Here is a 16289-nt window from a genome sequence, read left to right as displayed (position 1 = left end):
TTGATCCAGAGAAGCTGGCCTTCACATCCAAAAGCATTTTATTTAAAATCACAAATGAATTACTCATTTCAAAAATTACATGGTTTGCTATTTTTCAATCATTTTTTTTTTTTATTCTGAGATGAAACACATATGTTTGTGTTGGCTAGTTTGGGCTAGAAACGCAGCCTTCCCCAACGCTGGAAATCCAGAGCTCGGAGAGCCGTGGCCGCTGGACCTGCAATAAAAGAGATGAAGGCAAATGGCACTCATTAGGGCCGTATCTGTTAGCTGCTTGAAAGATGCCTTTGTAATAAGCAGTGTAATTTTTTAGTATTCCGTGCCGTAACAAATGGCTACTAGCTCTCCCCAAATCCTCTAACCAATATTCTGAATGGCGTGCTTCATCAAACCTTGATCCGGCGTGGAGTCCAAAGAGGAAATTGCTGGTTTCAGCCCGTGTTACTATAGGATATTATGTCTGAGCCCTGTGATCTTTCTCCTCGCCTAAATCTCTAACTGCTGGGACACATCTAAGAGCAAATGCTCGGGCTTTTCTTCCCGTGGTTATTGCTGTCACGTAACACCACCAGACCTGAGGCAGCAAATCCCCGAAATCCCAGGTCACCTGGGGAGGTCCCTCGGCTGGACCCGAGCCCGCAGCTCCCAATAACCCAGGAGTGAGCAGAAGATGACAACACCATATGAGTTCCTTATGGCTGCTCCTGCTTTGATATAAATTCCCTGGATTTACCCTCTTCAAAGCCAGGGCTTTAGGGTGCTTTAGAGGCAGCGATGATGCACCATCAGCCCAGATTTGTGGTGTGCCCCCATCAGGTGCGGCTGCAGGTGGGGTGTGCCTGGGGAAGGGCAGGATGAGTGCTCCTCAGGAGGGGCTAGGAGGGCAGATGGAGCTGGCAGAAGGAAGCACACTTCTCCACGGAGCAGGTTGTAGCCCTGGTTTCAACCCTTTGTCAGAGGGAAACCCAACGGGGCGCGTGCTGGAAACCCTCTCGCCGTTGCTTTGTGCCTGCTCCAGCCTCCTTGACTTGTGCTTCTCTGCATTCTGTGGGTAATAATTTAATCAGGGCCGCTTCTTCAAAGAGGTAGTTAGTGCCATACATTAGCAGAGACAAATATCAAATGACCAAAATCGCTTGCAGATGTAGCGGGGCCACAGTTTGAGCCCCGGTACGAGCAAAGTGTGCCGTGAGACCCGACTGCTGCTGCTCGCAGGGAAAGGGGCTTGGGGACCTCCTACCCAAACCGAGGGGGTCTTTTCTGCCCAGGAACACCTAATCCAGAGCCAGGTCAAGCAAATATCTTAGGGGCAGAGATGCTGGGGCTTGGGAAAGCTCCGGGAAGAGGAGAGGAGCGCCCACCTCCTGGTCCTTCCTGGAGACACGCGGAGCCTCGCCGCACGCTCCTGCTTCCCCGGGGGCTGCTGGTGCCAGGCGTCGCCCCCCAGGCGAGGAGCAAAGCAGGCTGTGGGCTTGCTGAGAGGGCGCCTGTCACGTAACACGTATGTTCCTGGAGGCAAAGATCCTCTCCCCTTTCATTCGCAACAATGAGTCCTGAAGCCGGCGCTCAAGGACAATGAGGAGCAGGAATCCTCCGCCGCCCGCCGGCCCGCGCGACCTGTGATGTGGGGAGCCGAGGGGTTGGGGGCGATGAGGCAGCGAGTACCGGGGTGTTGTATAATGTGGTGTGGAATATCATTGTTCGAGCCAGGATGAGTAAGAGAACAGCTGACGCTGGTCACCGACTGCAGTTCCATGTGTCTGAGGGAGGGGGAGGCTGAGAGACGGTTGCACAGTTGAAAAATAAAGACAATAAGTCTATAAAAGTTTAAGAACTGAATAGATTCCGAGCATTTGTTTTTCATTATCACCAAATAACATATAAATAAACATACAACAGAACCAAGAGCAACATCCTAGTTACCCTCTCTAGAAGAAGCTGTGTTTAGGCTTAACTTAGCATTTTTTGGCCAAACTTCCCTCTCGTACGCTCCGTAATGGGATGAAATAGCAAAGCTGGCTGAGCAATTAGGCCTCCATCTTCCTTTAAAACAGAAAGCAAAGCAAAAGGCTCTGCAGGAAGCTGGATTTCCACTTGCTGATAATTCTTAGAAGGCAGGGGTATGGGAGGAAGGACGTGTGAAAATAAGCAGAGTTGGTCAGTGAACTTTCCTTTTCCTCTGTAAAAAGGACCCAAGTGTACATAAGCCCAAGCCTACCTTTCTGTTGTTGTTACCACATGTTGATAATTATTAGGGCATCTCAAAAATTTCTGTCAATAAACAGCGGTGATTCCTACTTTTCATTTTTTTCATATCTCATGATTTAAAATGAGACCCTCAAGTGAAACTGCACGTTGCAGAAAAAAATATAATTTAGGCTTAAAATGTGGTGGCTGCTGAGCTGTCGCTGTCATATTGAGTGGTTTCTGACCCTGCTCTGCCTTGCACATCTCAGCCCTGAGAGCTTTGGGGTGAGACTCGGAGGCTGAGGTCTCTGCAGTGACTGCGGTCAGGGGGGGAACGGGATGGAGCTGGGGCAGGGTGGGCTGAGGATGCTCTGTGGCTGTGGTTTAAGCGGCAGCTGTAAGAGCTCACAAGTCAGATGAGGGTGACAGACAAACGATCAGAGTCAGACAGCGATGCCCTGAGAGGGGAAAACCTCAAAAGCCTCCTAATCAGATCTCAGAAAGATAGCAACCCCATGAATGCAACTGCTCCGTGTGTTGCTCTCTGACACAAACGTGGTGTTCGAGCCGTGCACCCTGGGCTTCAGCTGCACACAGCGCCCGTGGCTGCAGAGGCAGAGCTCGTGGCTGCTGCAAATGCAATCGGAAATGATCGCCTGCAAGAAACCTCAGCCCTCGCTGAAGAGCATCTGTAGCTGCGCTGATGTATGAAGGCTTTATAAAAGTCAGGATCCTTTGTCCTCAGGGCGTATAAACATATCTGAGGACACGTTCTCGGCATGCTATGATGTCAGGTTTCAGGAGACTGCATTGTATTAACGTTGCTAACATCATAGAGAGCAAACGAGATGGCTTTCCTGCAATTTAGTGGAGCTTTCCTCAAAGGAAAGTCATGAATTCCAAAGCTTTTAGGTCACGCATGTTAAAACCTACTCTATTGCTGCTGCAAATATTGCAGCTGTTGCCAAAAAGTAAATGGCAAATGGGCTAAAATCTCATTTGCATCGTGCTTCCAGGAGATTCACTAATCCCTTAAACATGCGCAACAGCGGGCACTGGCTCTGCCCCTGACGTGCCCCGAGTTGTGCTCAGAGGGCTTTTCCCACAAGCTGCTGCAGCAGGTTCCTCCTCCTGCTGCTCATTTCGGTGCTGCTGGGACACGAAGCCTGGCTTACCCGCGGTGATGGCAAAGCCAGCAAGCTCAGGAATCGAGGGGAAAAGCCCCCCAGCACCAGAGGCATCGCCTCCGCGCGTCCTTCCTCCCTCCAGCCCCGACCCGTCCTCCGGAGGAGTTGGTCGCGCAGCTCGATCTGGAAGGAACAATGCCTTTATTTTTGGAATGTTTCCTTTTTTCCTAGATTTCTCTCCATTGTTCAAGGGGAAAAAAAAAAAAAAAAAAAGAAAAGAAAAAAGCAGGGGCAGCTGGACCCAATAAATTCCAGCAGATATAAAGAGGCAAAATTTGGGTGGGGGGACCTCTTCCTTGTGTAGCAATGCTCTTTCCTGATTAAAAAGAACTGTTCTTTATTTCCCTATTGTGGACCCTGCCTTTGATCAGCCAGTCCAAAGCATTAAGGATCGCTGTCGTTTCTGCACCAGAGCAAAGGCTCTGGGATGAATGCGAGCCTTTTCTCTCCACCATCCTCTCCTCGGAGCCACGAGGCCGGGCTACAGAAGACAACTTAAACCTTCGAGGTTCTCCATTTGAGAGCAGTGCAGCCGGGAGGGCTCAGAAAAAGGGGATGAAACCTGTAAAAGAAAGGGCAGTGGCTGCGTTCAGCAGAGAAAAAGGGCTCATGGCTCAGAAAGGAAACACCCATGGCAAGGGCAGGCTCTCCACCACGTGCTCTCACCTAAGCCTGAAGCTGGCAGCCAGGCTTAGCACGAGAGAAATTAAAATATTAGAGAAAGAGTAAAGCCTCGGCTCGTGGGAATGGGCCAGTGCCACACGGCCAACGTGTGAGGACCTCTCTCTGGTCTGGGGCGACAGATTAATTATATCATCAGGTGTGATTTATGTTTAATTGAGAGGGTTTTGTATGATGACCTGCTCCAGGAAGCTTGAGTACTTCATTCATAGGATGAATGAAGGATGAATGTCCCTAATGAGATCCCAGTGGAGCCGGAGAACTGACTTTGTACAAATAATTAATATTAATAGGCTATGGACCCACCTGTGTAGCGTGGGATTAAGACATTTGCAGCACAGATCTGTCCTCAGGCCCTAAGAACACAGAGTACAAAGTATTTCAGGGACTTGTGGGCTGCCTTGACCTCTAAAAGTCATCCTAAAAGTAACATAAATTACTGTTGAAATAGAGCTCGGCTATTGCAAGTCTGAGTAAGTCAATGTAAGATTGTTTTTAAACAATTTGGATCTTGAAAGACAATAACAACCATAAGTGTTCAGATAATTATAAATGACCCCAAAATAATTGCGGAATTTTGTACAAAGAGGGCCCACTTGCTTTTATTTGCTTTTTGCTCTTGAGTTGTTAGGGTTGGCGCTGGTTAATGCTTCCAGTTTTTTTCTACACAAATATTAGGGAAACATTTCTCTCTTAAATGAAAACAGAGACGCTCATGTAATTCCATGACTATTACACAGAACCTAAAAAAAATATATCACAAATCCTCATTGCAGTAAAATAAGTCTAGGACGGACTACAAAGAGGTCATCTAGTTCATCCACCTCCCCAAAGGCAGCATAAACTGCAACCGCAGTATTCTTTATAGCCATAATCTACCAAATACAGCGTCATGAAGACCCCACAAATTCCCAGGCAATGTGTCCCAGTGCTTGGAAGGCTTTTTGCTGGAAAGGGGCTGCCTTGCAAAAAGCTCGCCCTGCCTGTGGGATAACGGGGTCTGCTGGTCCAGGTTCATCAGGTCCACCCAACCCAACAGCAGCGTCCTGCAGCGGTGCCACCCAGCCACGCGTGCCTCGCCCTGTGCCCACTCACAACTCGTTCTGGTGTGCATGAACACTTTTGAGCTGTTTCTTTTTTAATTTGCATCCTCTTTTCTTCAGGCCAGCTCTCCTCTTTGTTAAGACTGCCCATGCCATGGAGGTGTCATACAGAAACTTGGCCATTGCCCTCTCCATCCCATCGCCAAGTGAAACCACGGATTGGTGATAGGAATGGGGAACATTTTTGCAGAGTTTCTCCTGATTCCTTGGCTGGCAGCTATCCGTAAGCTGTGCCCAGAGGTGCCTGTGCTCATTCAAACAATCTCCCCTGCCCTAACACCACTTCTTGCCTTCCTCCCCCATCCCCCAGGCTGGGCGAGGGAACGTGAAGGCAGGATAATGATAAAGCAGCTGATAACCATTTGGCTGAAACTTTGTTTTCCTTGGGCCCAGCTATTCACAAAAACACTCATTCACCTTCCACTTTCCCTCCTTTAACTCACCTGCTGCTGGTGTTAGCAGTTGCCTGAAACCCAATTAAAAAAAAATAATAAAATAAAATAAAAAAATCCATTTCTTACTGGAATAGCCCCAAACCTTCTGCTGATTTCCACTTTGGCCGGTCACATTCCTCCTTGCTGAGAGGAGCCCCCCTCCACCTGCTCTTTCTCTCCTTGTTTGCTGACCTCCTGGGTGACGTTCCTTATCTCTGCCACTTGCTGTTTGTCCTTGCTGTCCCCCGCTGCCACAGCCCCGCTCCCTCCAGCTGTGTCCCCGCACGCTCGTGCTATTCTTTTGCGCACGGCGTTGGGAAGTGGCCTGATTTATACTTTCTGTGCGTGTTCCTTATTGTCTTTGAGATGACCAGGCTGATCTCATGCTATTCTTTCTATCTCGCTTCTGCATCGGGATGGCCTGCAGATGTGCCATTGCGCTAATTCTGACAGGGAGCTGGCAGCTCCTCGTGTCCTCCCCCACCGCCTGTGTTCTCAGGCACGTAAAGTGACCCAAACTCGTCATTTATTCGCCTGCTTTCTTGAAGTCTTCCCTCTCAAAAAGGAACACAAAACATGAAAGGGGCATTGAGTTACTTGAGGGCATCCAGAGGAGCACAGCAAGGCTGGTGGGAGGGCTGGAGGGCACCTGGGCCCTCTGGTGTGCAGCAGAGGAGGCCCAGAGGTGGTTTCTTCACCATGAGGGTGAAGACCCACAGCATTCGGTGATTTCAGGACCGTGACTCTGTGATTTCACTCCATCACATCCCATGTCACAGCATCATAGAATATCCCGAGTTGGAAGGGACCCATAAGGATCATCGAGTCCAGCTCCTGGCACCACACAGCTCTACCCAAAAATATCCCAGCTCTACCCCAAAATATCTCCATCACCGAGTTTTAATTTCTGCACTCTAAAATGTGCCTGGAACAGAACACCGAGTCTGCCCACCCTGTGCAGAATCAGGATGATGCACTCATTCCCTCCTATACTATGCTGTTCCGTTTCATACTATCCCGTTCTGTTTGACCCCATCCCTTCTATCCTATCCCATTCTATCCCATTCTATCCCATTCTATCCCATTCTATCCCATTCTATCCCATTCTATTCTATTCTATTCTATTCTATTCTATTCTATTCTATTCTATTCTATTCTATTCTATTCTATTCTATTCTATTCTATTCATCCCATTCTATTCTATCCCATTCCATTCTATTCTATTCTATCCTATTCTGTCCTATTCCATTCTATTCATTTCATTTCATTTCATTTCATTTCACTTCTCATCCTATTCTATTTCTAATTCTAATTCTATTCTATTCTATTTCTAATTTTAATTCTATTCTAATTCCATTCTCTTTCTAACTCTATTCTAATTCTATTCTCTTCTCTTTCTAATTCTATTCTAATTCCACTCCATTCTATTTCTACCCCTAATTCTCTTTCTAATTCTAATTTTATCCCAATTCTCTTCCTAACTCTCTTCTCATTCTCTCCCATCCCACCCATCCCTGCGCACCCCCAGCCGCCCCCCCGGAGCCGTTCCGTCGGGTTCCTCTCTGTGCGCTCCGCGGCCGCTCGGGGCGGAGCGGCCCCCCCGGCCCCCCCCCCCCCCCTGCCGCCCCTCCCCGCCGCCGAGCCCCGCCCGCTGGTGGGGCGCTGGGGCGGCCCCGGCCGCGCAGCCCCCGGCGGCCCGGCCCGGCACGGCACGGCACGGCGCGGCTCGGCACGGCGCGGGGCGGCCCGGCGGAGCATGGAGCAGTAGCGGCTGTGCGCCTCGCCGCTCGGACCGCCGGCCATGGGCGCGGAGCGCAGGGGGGAGGCGGCCCGCGGGGGCTGCGCCTGCAGCGGCGGCGGAGGGGGAGGAGGAGGAGGAGGAGGAGGAGAAGGAGGAGGAGGTGGAGGAGGAGGAGGCGGCAGCTGGCGGCTCTTCCTCGGCTTCTTCGCGCTGTCGCTGGCGCTGCACGTCCTGACGCTGGGCTGCTACCTGGAGCTGCGCTCCGAGCTGCGCCGCGAGCGGGGGCCGCAGCCCAACGCCCCCCCGCGCCGCGACGGCACCGCGGCCGCACCGCCCGCGGCTCCGCCCGCAGCGCGCCCGCAGCGCCCGCCCGAGGGCGCCGAGCGGCGGCAGCAGCAGCAGGTGGGTGCCGGGGGGACCCGGGGGCGAGCACTTGTCGCCGGGGGGGGGCCGGCGGCAGCGCTCCGGCACGGCGGCCCCCGGGGCGCACCGCGCTCCACCTGCCGTCGAGCCCCGCTATCGCGATCCGCCGGCGCGACTCCAGCATCGCCACCTCGGCGGATGGCCCGAGGGCGCGCACCGGGCTCTCCGTGCGCACTGGGCTCTCCGTGCGCACCCGGCGTGCTTTCCACCCCTTCACCCCCCCCCAGCCGCCCTAGGGCTCCCCGGTGCAGGGGTCCGCTCGCCAGCATCGCCCCCCAGCCAGCACCCCCGGGGGGCTGCACAAATCCGGCGTGCGCAGAGCCACCGGTTTGGGAACTTGTCCTCCCGCACGGCCCCGGGGCGAGCTCGGCCTCCGTGCGCGCACGCAGGGCAGGCTCGGGCTGCCCAAAACCCCTCTGGGGTTCCAGCTTCCCAAAGCAAAACCCGAGCAGCAGCCGAAGCGGGAGAGCCCGAGCTCTCCGGCCATCTCCCCTGCCCTTTGTTACTTAAGCGGTGTCAACGTAAAGCGAGCCTGAGCCGCCCGATGTCATGTTTGGCTTCTTGGATTGTCTTGTAATAGCATGCGGCTGGAGTGCCTTTCGTGTTATCATGCTAAATCTGCTCAGGCTTCAGAGCTCTTCTTTCCAGCGCATGTTTAATGAAATACCAGAATGAATAGCTGAGGCATTCATAAATTACGGCGTTAGATAATTTGTCTCCGAATGTGTGCCGAGATCCAAATGCTGCTCTCCACAGCTGACATACTCCAGATAAGGTAATGCTAATTATTAATTTATTTCCCTCACATCTGCCCCGTCAGGCGCAGGAGGAAGGGTTCTTGCAGACATGTTGAAGTGCTTGGTCGCGAGAGAAAGTTTCCTGGTAGCAGGAGCAGGCAGGGCTCCGGGCGCGATGGGCAGCAGTTTGCAGCCCAGCTGCTGGCCCCGAAAGCTGCCTGCTTGGAAGCGCGTGCACTGACACCACGGGATTGATGGTGCTTGTGGCATTGTTTCTCCCCCGATTCTCACTGACTTTTCTGCATTACTGCCTGCTTGAGCGTATTTACAGCTGAAAAAACCCCAGCCTTCAGTGTTGCAGTGTTTCACTAGTGTACCCGTTTCCTGATCGCAGCAGTGAGGCGAGGTGTTTGCAAACAGCCTTCCCCCAAAAAGTGAACTACGGTGTTAGAAACCTCCCCGTGCCTGTAGGATTCCCAGCTGCTTTCCAAGCCCTAGCAGCCAGCCTGCGCTGCTGTTAAACCCTGAGTGCAATCCCATGCAAACGTGTCCCGAGGCACAAGGCAGCAGGAGTGACTCAGTGAGCATTTTGGAGGGGTACCGGGGGGGGGCTGTGAGCGGTGACACTGCTCCCCACGGGTCGGGGCGTGCAGCGGGGGGCTTCAGCGTCCCCACGGACAGTGACCCCGCGAGCCCTCCCTGCACCTCTCCTCGGGACGGTCAGCGAAGGAGCAGAGTAAGCGCCGCGTGTGTCGCTGCGCTCGTGCGAGCTGCTTTAAAGCCCTTCCCCTCCCTGACCCCCCCCCCTTTTTATTTTATTTTCTTCCTTTCTGACCCGAGGCGGGAGGGAGGGGGAGGCCGGGGAGCGATGGTCAGCGCAGATATTTTGGCAGAAGCCTCGCTGGCGGCGTGCCAGAAATGACCTCATGACAGGAGTGAGATTTGGCAGCGCGATAACGCTCTGCTTTCCTATCTTACAGGGTATTCAAATATGTAACTAATTTAAGATACAAGGGCAATTTTTCATGGCAGAGGTTGAGGCATTGTAGTTCACATCTTTGTCCCAGAAGCTGCAGAGCGTTGCATCATCAGTTTGGCTTCTAGATTAAAAGTTCGTTAATGCCGCTTTAATTCATTGACTCTTCGATGGCTGCCGCTCCGAGGCGAGCGGGGCTGGGTGGCGGCCGCGCTGCTGTCATGGTGCGTTGGGCCCCGGCTGGCATTACAAAATACAAATCATCTCTGCGGATGGGTGTGCTCGTGGAGCACAAAGCGGGTCTGTCAGTGCGCTCGTTAGAGTTTGGCAGGCGCTTCGGTAATGGCTCCGGCGCAGGGAGCAGGCGGCAGGGTACCACATACGGCCTGGTTAAAACTTCTGTGCCTGATCCGGGCGATGTTCTGTTGTCAGAAAATCGCCGTTTTTGTGCCTGAGCACTGCCTTCTCAGGGGAACCTGCTGGATCCTGAGTGCCAGCAACAACCAGCTGTGTGCGGCGCAGGATCCAACCCCGTGCCGGTGCCAGCTCCTCGCGGGAGGACAGGTCGGGGCACTGGGCTCTTCAGCGTCAGGACACCCCGGGCTGAATCCCAAAACGATGTTTGCAGATTTAAACATGGGCTGTGACGAGGAAGGTGCTGTGGTGTAGCTGTTACAGGGCCAGGGCTGCTGCAGGGGCCCAGCGCCGCGTTCCTGGGGATGCGCACTCGTTGCTGGGGATGCGCACTCGAGGCCAGCGCAGGGCCAAACGGGTGTCCTGAGGCGGGCACAAAAATTGCCAAAGCCTTCTTGGAGTGCGGTCAGACATCCACCAGCTGTGCCAGACCAAGCTTGTCCTGGAGGCGTGCGTGAAGGGCAGCTGCTTGGTGCTGCCGTGGAGTTGCACCAGCAAGGTGCTGAGCAGAGGATGGATGCGCACGGAGCCCTCTGACCAGGCAGCTGGGCACCAGGGCCAGCCACAGGAGCTCGCTGCGTGCCGGGACCGGTGCTGCAGGAGGGCACACAGCCCGTGGCCACCAGCACGTCCCACTCCGGGCCATCCTGTGCCAGGAGCTCCCAGCGGCTGCTTGTGCCAGTGACCTAAAGCACAAGGTGTGCGCGGGACTGAAAATACGTGACCTGAGCACTTTTTGTTTTTCCTTACTGGTCATAAACCCGCAGGACCTACAGGTGCCCTCAGAATAGGGACCTTTTACCACCGAGGGTTTTGTTCTTTGAGCTGTTGGCTCTTTGTATTTGATGATTTAAACCTTTATTTTTGGAAGAGTTTTCAAACTCCCACGGCCAAGTTGCCAGAGTGGTCCCAAATAGTTGGGACGCAGGTAAGAAAGGAGGAGGGGTGGCCCGGAGGTGTCCCCTGGGGTTTGATCCCTGGCCTTTCCTGGAATGCACCAGGTCACAAGCGGGGACAGATCGGCTGCTGGTGCCCTCCAGAGCAGCAGTTTTGTGGGATCGGGGAACTGCACAGAAAAGCTCTCTTGTCCTCTGACGGCGTGAGGATACGTCGGTGTCCTTGCCTCGCCAGTGCAAAATACCAGTTATTATGCTCCCTGTCTCAATTCCGGCCCCAGGGCGCAGTTATGATTTGCACAGCAAACCATCGTGTGGCCTAAAAGCTACTAAAGCTGCTTCAGAAACCTCTCCACCCTTCATCATGCCCCAAACCCACCTGCATGCCTTCACCCCATGGCGTGTGCCTGGCTCCTGCACCCCGAGCCGAGAGGCCGTGCGGGTGCACCACGGATCTGCAAAGAGCTAGAGCGCGGTCCTAATGTGTTTAATGGTTTGTTTTCCCTCAAATTACACTTGGCAATCCTAATTGTCGCTGAAGGAAGCTTGTACATGACAGTAAAGGGAGACCGCAGCGCGCTATCTGGCTAATAACGCTCGATGCCTTTGGTAACCTTCATGCACGTGTTGATGGTGCCCTTCCCTCGGCGGGGGGAACGGCATGCCTGAGGTTGCGTGAGGTTTGGGGGGTGTGCCGGGGGGAGAGGCGCGTAGCGTGATCGCCTGATATCAAATAGAAAACACATTCGTGCTACTATGCCTAGGAATATTCTGTGCAGAACCTGGCACGGCTCCATCAGCTCCAGTTCTTTACGGAGAAAATCGTGCACGGCGTCAGGAGAACGGGAGCGGGTGCCGGGCGTGCGCCTCGCGCGTGCTCTGCGTGAGGCTGGGGGCGTGCTGGGGTTTCAGCCTCCCCAGCACCAACAAGCTTGCTTATTTACAGACGTACCGTGCCTCTTCGGTGCCGTTTGTTCCCCCGAGTCGCCCCGTGCCAAGCAGGTCGGGCGGACACGCCGTCTCCTCTTCGTGCTGCTTGCTCGCTGACTCTCGCACGACGCCGAGCGCAGGTTTTGCTTTTTGGCTGAGCCTCGGGCTGCTGGATGTCGTCGCTGCCCAGCTGCTCGGCCCAGCAGGCTCACGCCTGGGGGAAGCCGTCGGTAGGATCGCGCCAGCTCTCCTGCCTCCCCGCGCACGTCAGCAAGGGGGACGGGTGCTGGAAAATAGTTGATAACTGTGCAGCACAATAGGAAGCTTTTTTTTTTTTTTTTCTCCTCCCTCTCCCAGCCAAGAGCACAGGAAAAGTAGATGGGGGACAAGCGTGGAGAGCACTCGGTGATGCGCGGGAAGGAAAAGAGGAAACGCTTGGGATCACGGAGGTGCTGATGTATTGTAGGAAACAGAAACGTGAGCACGGGAGTAGCCAAGAGCTTGGTCAGGTCTCGGCTCAGATACAACACAAAGTGTTTTATCAAACCGTGGTAGTATTTTAACCTTTTAATGTTGTTTTTCTTACCGCATAATACTATAAATCTTCCCTGCTCTTCCATACACATGTAGTATCTTGTAATGCTAATTAAACTGCACACAGTCCTAATTTTGCTCTCATACTAATCCAATATATTTTTCTTGACTCGAAGCCAAGCCCCGAGAACCTCAGAGCATGCAAAGCTCTCAATCCACTCTTATTATATGTTAATGACTTTGTATTTTAATATCTTTCAACACTTAAGAGGATGTTATTTTTTTAGAGGTGTCTGGCTGCAAAAGGTAACCCGTATGCGAGAGGCTGAGGGGTTTCTGCCAGCGTAGAGCAGTAAACAAATTCCCCGCAATGAGTGAGTGGTAAGTGCATCTCTGAAGATGTGATCTGTCAGGATTCATTGTGCACAAATACAAATTACAGCGAGATTTGGATGCAATTTGAAAATAGTTAACTGTCTTTATAGGTTCGGAAAATAAAACTCCTGCCTAGGCTTTTACATGTTGCAGTTGTAAGCGCTCTCTTGTTAAACTCTTGGGGAAACGAACTGTTTTTGTATGCTAATGGTGCTGATGCCAGTTGGGCCTGAACGCTACTATAACCGAAATAATTACTAACAGATGCGGGGATATTAAAATGAGCTCTTTCCATAAGGCCAAATAAAATTCTGTTGTAAGTGCAAAGTACTAAATATGCGAGATTGTATTGATGAAATGCCAGTGCTGTAATGCGTTCCAAATGGCAAGTGCCAGCATCCTCTGACTCAAGCTGCACCTCGACTGCAGCTCGGCTCTCCCCACTATGCTCCCACTTCCTCGTAAATGGCTCGCACAGCGGGAGGAACAGAGCAGCCACTCGAAATGCTCTGTAGGTCTGCAAGCCATTTAGCTCTGCGTTGCGCCTCCCGTCTTTGCGCGGCGGAGAGGAACGCCGTGCGGAGCTGAGCGGGGTGCCCGCAGCGCTGTTTTCTTGCTCAGATCATCCGGGAGAACTAAATCCGTGCAAGCAGACGTAGGGAGCTCTGCCACGCTGCAGGCACGCCGGTGTTGCATGGCGTTGCAGCAGTGTGCCGTGCATGGTGTCACGGTGGCTTTGTGGGGTGCGGTGTGGCATGGCACGGGGGCGCAGCAGCTCGCGGTGCGCGGTGTTGGCTTTGGCACGGCATTGCCTGGTTGTGCGTGTGGCCTGGTGTTGCAGCAGGTGCTGCAGGGCACGGTTTGGCAGGGTTGCAGGGTTTGCGTGGCCTTGCAGCGGGATGCTCGGGGGCCCAGCAGGAGGCACGGACTAAATATGTGTTAAATCCAGGCAGAGATCACAATAGCCCGAGCCACTGAAGCGATGGCAAATGGCACTTCACAACACCAGGCTCTTCTTTTCTCTGCTGTTTACTCCCCCCTTTTTTCAAGAGGCACAATGTGCCAATAGCTCCCAGAGCCTTAGCAGCTCATCAGGCACAAAGCAGGGTTAAATGCCACATCTGCCTGGGGCAATGGGCTGGTGCCACTGTCCCTGTGCTGCTGTCCCTGTGCGCAGCCTTTGTTTGGCTCCCATTCATCCCGCCTTTGCAATTCATGTCACCTCTGTGTTTTAAATCTCTCTCCAGGCACATAACAAGGCAGAGGGAGGAAGGCAGTGAAGTAGTTTCTTAAGCCATCACTTGATGGGAAATCCACCTCTGGAGCGGGTAGCAGCTCTGCAGTCCCATGTGGCACAGGCAGAAGTGCAGATTCCTCACCACGGTGCCACTGCCCTGCCAAGGAAGGGGGGCTGTGGTGCCCAGCACCAGCCTCTGCCAGCAGCGAGATGTGCCGATCTCAGGAAAATGCTGTCCCTGGGCTTTGGGGTCTTGTCCCTGGGCTTTGGGGTCTTATCCCAGTCGGTATTCTCCACCCCGTCACAGTGAGCACTGCACTGTGGGCATGGGGGTTTTGTCTATTTAAAAAAAAAATAATAAATTAATTTGTTGAAACAAGAGCAGAGATGAGACAAACACCTGCTGGAGCATCCCTGCACCAGAAGATGCTCTTCTGCCCTCTCTCCCTCCTGATTTTAGGGGTAGCCCCAGTGGGGAATGGGGGTCACTTAAGGTAAAATAACGTAATGCATCCAGGTATGCAGCGAATACCCCGCCAGCTTGAGTTCTGGGGCTAAAGGGAAGCACAGGAATTTGAAGGTATAAATTCAGCTTACTGTGAAATGCAGCTTATGGTCACAAGACCATAAGACTTGCAGGGCCCTGGCCCAGGGAATGGGTTTGGAGCGAGTGTGTCCTTCAGCCTCCTGCCCCGCTGCTGCTGGCCTTCACCGGCGCTTTTCCTTAACTTCCCATGGGGTAGGAAACCCAGTAAATCATTTACAGCTTTTGCTGTGCCACCTTGCTGTGACACTGAGCTGAAAAAACAGCTCACGTTGATAAAGGAGATTTTTTTTTCCTTAGTGCTATTGTAGGATTCTTTCATTCTGGCTTAGCGCATTTGACCCATTGCCCCCTGTCCACCTAGATCCTCATCAGGGCTTGGGAAACCTGGTGATGGAAGTTAGGAGGGGTGCTGGTTTTGTCCGGAAAGCTTTAATTCTCATTCTTTCCCATTAAACGTACCTAGGCAGAAAAACGAGAGCGAAATCTGGATTGCTGGATTTGCAATTGATGAGGCGTACCGAGAGAGAGCAGGGTGAAAAACGTGTAGAGAGAGTAGCTGGTTTTTCACTGCAGCCCCTACTACCTTTTTAGTGATAATGACCCAAATTGGCTGCTCCTGGCTGTGGCTGGGCTTGCTGGTGCATGTTTGTGCAGCAGCGTTAGCTCCTGGCCCCAGGACCCGCCGTCCTCCTGGCCCGGGGCGTGGGAAGAAGCTGGGCTCTCGCCGTGCCTCCAAGGAAATCCTGGGACATTTTTCTGCTGAAGGTCAAAGGGAAGCCTCTTCTCGTTGCTGGTGAAGGATGGAGTTGAAAGGTATCTGTTGTCATTTTTAAATGAATTTTGTATCTTCTTTTTCGCAACATCTTTATTGCTGGCCCAGAGTTTGGCTTTAATGTGAATTATCATCTTCATTTCTTGGCATCCTCGGATAACAAACCCATGACGTTATTTTGTGAGTTTATATTGGTTGCAATTCCATCCTTCGCCGTGCCTGCACTATTTCTCCTCTTGCTGAAAGGAGCAGCTCGAACCTCCAAATGCCTGCCCAGCCCCCTGGGCTGCGCAGGGCTCGCTCTCGAGCGTGGGGAGAAATCCCAGTGAGAAGTGTGGCCGTCCTGGTGTTTTTTTTTTAAGGAGGGGAAAATAGTGTTAGGCCTGTTGCATCATACTGAGTAACCAAAATTTGCTTTATTTTGGTGTTTTTTCTAGTGGCAAAGTTTTCTTTTTGGGAAAGGTTATAGCACCTGAGCGCTGTCGTGGTGCTGCTCAGGTGTTTGGAGGAGGTGGCGTTCTTTTGGGTTTCGTTTTCCTTATTTTTGTATTATCAAAATGTGGAGGATCCCAGCAGTGCCACTAGCTAAAGCTTAGTAGCAAAGCTCAGGGAGGATGGAGACCTTCCCTTGCTCATAGATGGCACGCGCCAACCTCTTCCCTCCTGCCTGCTCCCCTTCCAGACCTCGTGTGTGCTTGCGGAGGAGTTTTCTCATCTTTCTTCAGCAAAAAATGAAGTCACTGGTGGACTTTGCACCAGGTCTTAGCTTTTACTGATGCTGTGCTAAGACTCAAGCTCATTCTTCAGTAGAAGCGGTGCTGCTGTCTTTTGCTTGAGGACAAAGACAAGAACGTGTGCAGGAGGAGCTGGCAGGTAATGGGGCTGTGGGTTTGAATTCAGAGACAGCTGCCCTACACGACTTTGAGTTATGTTGCATGAGGCTGGACCTTGCTGTCTGTGAGAGCTACCTGCCTGCTGCCTGGCTGCAGCAGCTCGCCTGCTCGTAAATGCAGCATCAAAATTTTATTCTACACTACACACATGTATATATATATTTTTTCAGTGATTAAGGTTTAAAAAAAAAAGCAGCTAAACATGAAACTCAAATCTCATAA

At 52.5% G+C, this 16289-nt stretch overlaps 1 protein-coding gene across 6 annotated transcripts in view; it reads left to right on the top strand.

Annotated features, from left to right (window-relative positions):
- Positions 1-7245: 7245 nt before the first annotated feature.
- Positions 7246-16289, top strand: part of EDA (ectodysplasin A) — a 70983-nt gene continuing 61939 nt past the window's right edge. For 2 of the 6 annotated variants that reach the window (XM_038184465.2, XM_038184464.2), the window contains exon 1: positions 7246-7735. In XM_038184465.2, coding sequence (XP_038040393.1) covers positions 7394-7735 — 342 coding nt within the window. In that variant the 5' untranslated portion in view covers positions 7246-7393. The remainder of the gene's footprint in view (positions 7736-16289) is intronic. The other 4 variants (XM_038184463.2, XM_038184461.2, XM_038184460.2 and 1 more) reach the window with 2 other exon arrangements.

Source organism: Anas platyrhynchos, chromosome 10, assembly GCF_047663525.1.
Source record: "Anas platyrhynchos isolate ZD024472 breed Pekin duck chromosome 10, IASCAAS_PekinDuck_T2T, whole genome shotgun sequence".
NCBI lineage: Eukaryota > Metazoa > Chordata > Aves > Anseriformes > Anatidae > Anas > Anas platyrhynchos.
Note: the sequence above shows the minus strand (reverse complement) of the source record. Positions and strands in the feature narration are given on the sequence as shown.